Source organism: Primulina tabacum, chromosome 1, assembly GCF_025594145.1.
Source record: "Primulina tabacum isolate GXHZ01 chromosome 1, ASM2559414v2, whole genome shotgun sequence".
Classification (NCBI taxonomy): Eukaryota; Viridiplantae; Streptophyta; class Magnoliopsida; order Lamiales; family Gesneriaceae; genus Primulina; species Primulina tabacum.
The window spans coordinates 50,872,076-50,881,735 of NC_134550.1; the positions used below are offsets into that span (position 1 = coordinate 50,872,076).

Consider the following 9,660-nt stretch of genomic DNA (forward strand, 5'->3'; position numbering starts at 1 on the left):
ATACGTAGATGGATCCATCGACCTACAACTAATACGAAAGTTACAACTGAGAATATGAATTCAATAAAAAGGGAAACATATATGTATATGATGAAAGGAAAGAAAAGTATATGATGAAAGAAAAATGTTTAAAATTTATGTTTATGAAAAGCTATTTTATTAAAAGTATTTTCACTGTTGCATGTGGATGTATATGTATTATTTGCTATCATGGTTAAGGTTTGCTGGGTTATTAGACTCACTAGGTGTGATCGATGCAGGTGAACATGATATTGATGGAGGACTTGATGGTTGAATTAGTTGGACTGAAGGTGCACATAACCGGAGGACCGTCGCTAGTTTTCCACAAAATTAGTTTTATGATTTAAGTTTACTTTAAAGATTTTATGACTTATGATGATTTTGAGAGATTTTGAGGGATTACGATGTTTATGATTTATTTTGAAAAATGCTAGTTTTAGGTTTAGTTGACGATACGTTTCCATGTTTTGAATTGCATTTTTGAGATTTTAAATTATTAGTTGGTGAGTTTATTTTTAAACGGTGTAAAATATTTCTATATATATATATATATATATATATGTTTGTGTGTGTGTGTGTGTTTTGGCCGAATGATTTACAAAAAAATTAAATTATAGTACATGTTAAAGAAAAATGAGTAATGAACGTTAATGAGGTCCCGACACTTTATTCAAAGCTTGGGAGGCATAAGACCTCAATTACTTTTAACATTTATAAAATTTTACAAAGTGTTGGGGCAACTTAAATTTTTTTTTTTTTGTAATATTTGACATTATTAACTACATTCAAAGTGTTTTTATATTTTTTTAGATAATTTTAACTATTATATGAACTTTTAAATGCCTCAAAATTAATTAAAAATGTAGTGATCGTACCTTAATTTTTTTTGTAATATTTGACTTTATTCAAAATATTGTTTTATTATTTATTATTTTTTAATGATTACATATATTTTGTGTGTGTATATATATTTTAAATTAGTTTTTGAATTATGTGAATATATGCATATTTTTTCTTATTTTTATGATATTATGACTTAAATCTAAAAAAAACATTTATTAACTTTTGAATATTAATATTTGTACCTAAAAATTAGGAAGTGTCTCATTATTTTTTTTAAAAAGAAAATACAGTTATTATTTTAGATTTTTCCGATAATAAATTATTTTGAATCTATTTTATCTCGATAATAAAATTTTATCTACATCCCTTACATCGGGAGAGTTTTTTCTTCTAATAAATTATCTGATCTTGAATTTTTATGTATTTTTGCCTAATTTTTATATCAAATAATTATATCAATAATTTTAACATTAATATATGCATTACATTCATTTTAATCACTCCATTTTTTTTCAATTTTTTCTATTCATTATATATCAAAATTCAAGCGTGATTTCTTTTCATTAACAATTAATTCATACACTTAGTCATGGTATAGATATTATTTATGTAATATAATATGTGAAAAATCGAGTGAGACTTCAAAAAAAAAAGACAGAAAAATAAAATAGAGTTAGACACGAAGCCTGAACGAGTCAAATAAATTAAATAAGAAGACATAGGAAAAAGAATGAAAGCATCAAATAGATTAAGCAAAATAAAATCCGAAAACAAAAAACATGAAAATTAGATATTATGAAATGATTATTGAATTTAATTGAAGAAAAAAGCAGTAAAAAATAAATAAAAAATATTAAAAGTTTCAAAAGTCATACAAGAAAATGATTAAAAAAACTAAATTAATAATATTTATTATTGAATAATTTGTGAAAAAATTATTTGTCTATATTAATTTGCAAATTTACAGTTAATATTAATAATGTAATTAAGTTCGTTACCTACGTACTTTGCTAGTAGTATGTACAACACATATATACATACACATAAATACATACATATATATACACATACATGCTAGTATATAAAGTGAAGAATCACATAGCTGAATGGTTGATTTACTGATTTTAAATCAACATACATTTCTTTGACCATCTTCGCCCATAAACATAAGCCAATTTAGAGTTAAAGGGGAAAAATAATTCAAACTTTAATAGAAAAATAATCGTTAAATAATATTTTTTTTTAAAGTTCATATTAATCAAGTATGACGGAGATTTATTATTTAAAATAGTTACTTTGCGTGTGTACATTTTTTTTATAATTATCTATGGACTAAAGTGAAATTTGACAAATTATCGAAGGACTAAAGTGCTATTTGAATCGTTGTAATTTATATAAAAAAATAAACAAAAATGTTTTTTGAAATTAAAAAAAATAAAAACAAAAATGTAATTTTGATATCAAATTAGAGTAAAATTAGGAAAACAAAAAACAGATCAATTTTTTAGTGTCCTTTAAGACGGTTGTTCTAATGATAAAAAAATAATTATGAAATTAAATATTTTGGTGTCCTTTAAGACGGTTACTCTGAGAATCTCACACTTAATAATATAATATATATTAATAAAATGAATTATTTTTGTTTCAACTTTGATTTATTTAATCAAACTTTTATAAAATTATATAAAATTTAGAATAAAATTTTGAGTAGGTCTCTTGTGAGACGGTCTCACGAATCTTTATCTGTGAGACGGGTCAACCCTATATTCACAATAAAAAATAGACAAAAACTTGTGTGAGACAGTCTCACAGATCGTATTTTGTGAGACAGATCTATTATTTGGATCATCCATGAAAAAATATTATTTTTATTGTGAATATTGGTAGGGTTGACCCGTCTCACAGATAAATTCGTGAGACCGTCTCACAAGAAGAGACCTACTCTAAAAAATAATACTCTTAGCATTTCATGGATGATCCAAATAAGAGATCCGTCTCATAAAATACGACCCGTGAGATCGTTTCACACAAGTTTTTGCTTAAAATTTTTATTTCGTGATTAAGTTAAATAAATGTCTCAAAAATCTTACAATTTCGAAGATAATTTTCAATCAATTTAAGAAACTTTTAAGAAAAAAAAAGTCTAGTGATAATGGTTTTTTCTTTTACCTTTTTAAATATGAAATTTTTTCAATTTATTTTTTTTTGAAAATCTTCTGAAAACACGAGGGTTTATGGAGCAGCCTTCATCCATCCTCTTCAAGAAGAAGCAGAACACATGAAGATAAAGAGATAAGGAGGCATCAATGGGGCTTCAATCTTGTGCGTCCAAATTATATCCATTTTCCCTCCTCAAACCCCTCACCAGTTCTCCCCAAATTTCCAAATTCTTGATCCCGTACCACTTCCGGCGGCGTTCATTTCCGCTTCATGCTAGAGAACGAGCCTACGCCTCTGCCGCTCCTCAACTAGCTACTAAAACCTCCGATGTCACCAGCCCAGATGATGTTAAGGGTGAATTTACGTTCCTCCAACTCTACTAAGTTTGTTCACTGTTAATTCTGGTGCCTTTTAGTTGTTTCTTTAATAATATTCAATGATAACTACTTTCCTGTTTTATATTTTTATCTTTATTTTTGTTTCATATTGGGTTCCAGACTCTCGGTGATCTTATTTCAGCTCAGAACTGTAGTTTTCCCGAGTTTCATGTGTATTCACAGCAATTTGTATGCCTTGTTTTTGTTTTTTTTTGCATTTTTTGATCTTGGGTCTTGGTGATTAATAGAAGTGAAGATGTCTCAATGGAAAGCGGCAATTGATTACAAGTGGATGCGGGAGAACAAGGAGGCTGTTGCGGCCAATATCAAGAATCGCAAATCACAAGCTAATCTAGATCTTGTTCTTCAGCTTTATGATAGTTTATTGAATGCTCAAAAGGTCAAGTTTCCATTTTTCATTCTTCCTAGCAATTTCAACCGCAAATTTGTCTTAACGTTATCTGTGCCAGCTATTCATGTTTCCCCAGTTGCTTCCAGGTGTATGCTCTGGAGGATAAGCTTCACTTTACAAAATTTGAAATTCCTTTGAACTTATAGCCACAAACTTATGAGATTCATGTGCATGGCAAATAGATACAACCCAAAAAAGTTATTTCTTCGGCATTTTCACCTGTAAAAGGGTTACACATGTTAAGCAGTAATCTTATGCAATGTGATGATGATCAAACAGTCGGTTTTCTTAAGCTTAGACCTGGCTTAAATTTTCCCTTTTTACAACCTAAGAATACATTTGCCGGTTGCTTTTTGTATTTAAATGCGATCAACTTTAAATATCTGAAATACTCTACTCTTTCCCTAGACCTGCATTTTCCACAACTTTTATGTGTTTTCATATATCGATAGCACAATGACATTCATAGGTGAACAAGTAGACCTGCATTTTACACAACTTTCATGTGTTGTTACTTGTTCCTCTGTGAATATCATTGTTCTACCAATATATGATCAAGTCCAGTTCCCCTCGTTACTCCTGTACATGCATGCCCGAGTGTTTTTCTTTTCGTTATATTTGCAGACGGCATCTAAACCTCAAAGTAATATGAAACGTTGTATTTTTCATGCATTCACTGCAGGGCAGAAATTTATTAACTGTATCTTGAAAATATGATGATGATAGATTTCACATGCTTCATAAGTCGTAGCATGTCACGAATTCTCTGATGCTAATGGGGGATTAGTAATCCAAAAATAAAAATAATTCCTATTTTTGATTTTTTAGAATGAACTATGTCATATGTGATATAACAAACAACTATTTTGAACAAATGGATAATTAGCTTGTCACATTATGATAGGTTAGTTTCTTCAGCTAATTGTCTTGCCACATTATGATAGGTTAGTTTCTTCAGCTAATTGTTGCTCACAGATAGCAGGAAGTAGAAAGACTTCGCGCAGAGAGAAATGCAGTTGCAAACAAGATGAAAGGAAAGCTGGAGCCTGCAGAACGTCAGAAACTCATAGAAGAAGGTACATTACCTATTGCATTGCTATTGTATTTGAAATACTGGGTTCTAGGATTCCGTTTATTCATTCTAAGTATGTTTATCCAGGTAAGAATCTCAAGGAAGGGCTTGTTTCCCTGGAAGAAGACCTTCTTAAACTTACAGACGAAATTCAGCAGGAAGCACAATGTGTGCCAAATATGACACATCCAGATGTCCCATTAGGCGGAGAAGATTGTTCTACTGTGAGAAAAGTGGTAATTTTTCGTGCTCTGGTATTTCCTCTGCAGTAAATTGCTCGATTACTCCTGTCTCGCTTGCTCTCTATTTGCAAACTTTATCATTTCATGGTTGCAGGTCGGTCAGCCTCGTGAGTTTAGTTTCCCTGTCAAGGATCATGTCCAGCTTGGAAAAGACTTGGAATTATTTGATTTTGATGCTGCCGCGGAGGTAACCTCTTTAATCATTTAGTTCAAGTGTTTGAATATGAAGCTGATTCACTTGTTGATTAGGTGCCAAGTTGGTGGGTGTCAGCTAATTATCTCAAATTTGATTCCCGTCGTTAAATTATTAATTTTTTGGGTTAACTTCTTACATGATGCTGGACTACTTGGTGAATAAAATAATGACAAATAATCTGAACCTAGAGTAAAGAGTTTACTCATGGAAGGTACTAGAGGGCACTGGGCTCTTAAAAGATGCTTATGAAGCATAGGTTAAAAAAGAAATGCCTCAGAAGGGAAATTACATGAAATATATTTTTTTAAAAAACTGTCGTATGAAGTCTTTGGTTGAATAATAAAGTCGCCCGCTCATTCAATAGATCCATCCTTGATTTGACCTGCGTCAGTCTGCGTCTATGTGTTAATTATGTGTGGCTCAAAATAGCTCTCTATGAACCTTCAGTTCTTAGTTGAAACTTTAGTTTTAATCGTTGAAGTCCAGACTGCATCTGATGGTTCCATGGTGGTTTTCCTACTTTCAAGTTAATATTACCATATGCTTGTGGGTTCGTTTACGCTTAATGTATCTGTCGGATCTTTTACAGGTTAGTGGTTCGAAGTTTTATTATTTGAAGAATGAAGCAGTTATGCTTGAGATGGGACTCGTGAACTGGGCAGTATCAGAAGTCATGAAAAGAGGCTTTATACCTCTTACAACACCAGAAATTGTCCGATCTTCTGTTGTAGAGAAATGTGGTTTCCTGCCCAGAGGAACAAACACTCAGGTGCCAATTCTTGCAATCGAACACCAGTCTTCATATTGGGCAATATACGAGTCTTCTTCACCTTTACATAGTCCAGATATATTTTTTCCCCTGACAACTTTGAAGAATGTACTGCCACACATATCATAACATCTTTTAATGTAATAAAATATATTTGAGAACCGCAACAGCCTTTACAAATTTGATGTTATAGTTAATGGAAAGGCCCTCACTCGGTCTTAAAGTTAGTTCACAGGCCTTGTCTGTATTGTATCATAATGCCCATTTATGGTTTGATGGCCATTGCAAGAAATCATGAGAAGTTGAACTCATACATTTCAGTCAGAATGCTGAAATGTGAGGACCATTTTTCAATTTATCTGTGGCTGATTTTCAGTTAATCGGTATGTAAAAGATGCTTGAAATATGAAAATTCAGATCGGTCTACATTGTTTTGGTTTTTATGGATATGTGTGACCAACTCTTTCAGGTTTATTCAATTGAGGGTAGTGATCAATGCCTCATAGGTACTGCAGAGATTCCAGTGGGAGGAATTCATATGGACTCCATTCTTTCAGAGGTATCATTGCCTTTAAAGTATGCGGCTTTCTCTCATTGCTTTCGCACAGAAGCAGGTGCTGCAGGTGCTGCAACAAGGTAAAGCTTTTGCTTAGGTTATATGATTATATACAGTGTGGGTGCTGTATTGATCTTTTTAAGCTTTGTTTTCTTTTCCATCTTGATTTTTCTGTCTTTCCCTCTTTTCATAGGCTTTAGCTTTCATGGTCATTTGGTATACTTAATAGAAAATATTCATCACTGTTTGCTTTCTCTTGTCCAAGTTTTATTTAGTTTTTATTCTTAGACTTAGATTGAAGCATTAGATACCTACGCTCAATAATCTGTCCAATCTGTGTAACCAGTTTTTGTGAGACTCGGTGCTATATTAGATGGATTCCTTTTGAATGAATTTCAAGAAATAGAAGTTTTGGGCGGGCTATACCAAATTAGGCAAGTGTGCCTGAATTAATCTGGAAGTAATGATAAAAAATACCACCTTATGAACTTGAAGTCATATCAAAGACCTCTGGAGACCACTTTAGTACACACTATTTACTTTTTCGTCACTTGTTTTTATTTTTGTTAAAAGTTTCTGAAATTGCATCCAACCAAAGTTAATTCATAATTGAAATCCTTTAGTTCTTGCCGCTTGTAAAATTATACAGACATGATCTGGGTAGTCATTATTTTCTTGCGTTCAATTGGGTTTCAGGGGCCTTTATCGTGTTCACCAATTTAGCAAGGTGGAGATGTTCATCTTATGCAGGCCAGAGGAGAGTGATTCCTTCCATCATCATCTTATTCAAATTGAAGAAGAGCTCTTCTCGTCATTAGGACTACATTTTAAGTGCGTATCCAACTTTCTTTTATTTAAATGCATTGACAAGAAAAAGGCACCACGAAAGAACGAAAACAAACTGACTGTTGTTTTTGTTTTATTGCATAACTTGTATAGCCGTTTTCCCTCTTCACAAGATTAACGACTTTTCTGCTGATGGTGCTATTACCAGAACTATGGACATGTCAACTGAGGATCTAGGTGCACCAGCTTATCGTAAGTTTGATATTGAAGCCTGGATGCCTGGATTGGGACGGTACGGTGAGGTACCATCCTGTTTTTGAACCAATCCTGCCAATTTAGCTGAATCTTGACTGTTTCTTGATCAATGTATTCTACTTATTGAACAGATATCAAGTGCCTCCAACTGTACAGACTACCAAAGCAGACGACTAGGCATTCGTTATCGTCCTGAATCTTCCACTCCTTCGAAAAAGGGTCCAACACAGTTTGTCCATACACTAAACGCCACAGCATGTGCAGTTCCTAGAATGATCATATGCCTGCTCGAAAATTACCAGCAAGAGGATGGTTCTGTCATTATACCCGAGCCATTGAGGCCGTTCATGGGAAATCTTGAGATCATTTGTCCTAAATACAAATAGCAGTTGGTTTAGAGTTCAAGGCTCTCTCTTTTTTCTTCCTGATATTTGAAAATTTTGTTCTATATGTATTTATTTCATTGTTGATTATTGATTAGGCTTCTGAAGCTGTTAGGATGATTTTTTTTAACTAAATAATATTAAACAATAAAAATGATATATGAAAATTTGAAAAGATGACCATGAATAAATAAAAATTTGACAAATTTAATCAGACCCATTGCGCACAAGGGATGGGTGTACGAGTAAATTGATATTCTTTCCTTCTTATGTATTTTGGTTAGTGTGTGTTCATACACCGATTAAATATAAATAGTGTTTGGAAAATAAAACAATTTTTAATTTACCATTATTTAACAAAGATTTTAGTATGATAAAAAAAAGAGTAGGTTTTTTGTGAGACGATCTCTCAAATCTTTATCTGTGAGACGGGTCAACTCTACCGATATTCACAATAAAAAATAATCATCTTAACATAAAAAATAATGCTTTTTCATGGATGACTCAAATAAGATATCTGTATCACAAAATACGACTCGAAAGATCGTTTTATGCAAGTTTTTGTCTAAAAAAAATTGTACAAATCATTTGAATAGGAGTAGATTGGTAAAAGAGTTTTTAAAAATAATATTAAATATGAAAATTGGATTACAATCAAAATATAAAATTCAACTTAAATACTTTAAGTGAGCCTAAATAAAGCATGAAATATAAATCGTGTTTTGATAAGTCGGGTCTTGTTTCTTTCAAGTCAAATAAACGTGGATTCGATTAAAGTTTGTTGAAATTGTATAAAACTGGAGGGAAAGAGCCTGGAGAGGAAATGCTACTTTTCCCGCCAAGTGGACCTTTTCCTATGTCTATATTTATATATGTTAATTAATTAATGTTATTGTGTGATTCAAATTAATTTAACATATATGTTATCAAGATTATTAGGTTAGTTTTATGATTTTTTTACAAAATAGATATTTTTATACAGCTATGATTCGTTGCTAAATAAGAAGAATATGAAAGCGAAAAAGAAAAATAAGGAGATCAGACCATTCAAGGCTAGTCAGAATAAAAAAAAAAAAAACTACTTTAAGAATAAGAATAAGTCTTTTGTGAGATTGTCTCGTAAATATATATATGTGAGATAGGTCGATGTGGTTCATACATATTATGAAAAGTAATATTTTAGACATTAAAATAAATTTCTTTTCATAGGAAAGATCGTGTCGGTGATATGTTTTGTGAGATAATCTTATATGAGTTTTTGTGTATGAATAAATTGAAGGAGGATACTCAAAGAGAATATTCAAAATTGAAAAAAGAACCAAAAATATTGGTTTACATTACACATCAAAATTAATTATTATATCACTTAAAAAAATTATTCATTATACTATAAATATCTGTTCATGCTGTTTTGGACACTTAATTGTCCTATATTTTCTTTAATTGATTTTTGCTACCAAATTTGAAAAAAAAATAATCGAATTTTTACTGAGAAAATCCATAATCTTGTTGAATTAAATTGCATTTCCTCTCACATAATATGTAATCTTGTTATATTTATTTATTTATTTCTGTTAGATTTTGAGAA

At 31.2% G+C, this 9,660-nt stretch overlaps 1 protein-coding gene across 5 annotated transcripts; it reads left to right on the forward strand.

Annotated features, from left to right (window-relative positions):
- The first annotated feature begins 3,073 nt into the window (after nt 1-3,073).
- LOC142546987 (serine--tRNA ligase, chloroplastic/mitochondrial) lies at nt 3,074-8,247 on the forward strand. Of its 5 annotated transcripts, none has more exons than XM_075655005.1 (10): nt 3,074-3,378; nt 3,650-3,801; nt 4,796-4,889; nt 4,973-5,121; nt 5,222-5,314; nt 5,913-6,092; nt 6,562-6,728; nt 7,345-7,479; nt 7,643-7,736; nt 7,821-8,247. In XM_075655005.1, exons 1-10 carry the CDS (start codon nt 3,171-3,173, stop codon nt 8,073-8,075), a joined length of 1,527 nt encoding a protein of 508 aa, XP_075511120.1. In that variant the 5' UTR covers nt 3,074-3,170; the 3' UTR covers nt 8,076-8,247. The 5 variants fall into 5 exon arrangements, with proteins under 5 accessions (XP_075511120.1, XP_075511135.1, XP_075511126.1 ...); XM_075655020.1 differs by having other exon boundaries at nt 7,643-7,731; XM_075655011.1 differs by having other exon boundaries at nt 3,653-3,801.
- The last annotated feature ends 1,413 nt before the right edge of the window (nt 8,248-9,660 follow it).

Coding starts and splice junctions, on each gene's coding strand:
- LOC142546987 (XM_075655005.1), top strand. CDS start 3,171: ATGGGGCTTCAATCTTGTGCGTCCAAATTATATCCATTTTCCCTCCTC. Junction 3,802..4,795: donor GTTTATTGAATGCTCAAAAG/GTCAAGTTTCCA, acceptor CACAGATAGCAG/GAAGTAGAAAGACTTCGCGC. Junction 7,737..7,820: donor GATTGGGACGGTACGGTGAG/GTACCATCCTGT, acceptor CTTATTGAACAG/ATATCAAGTGCCTCCAACTG.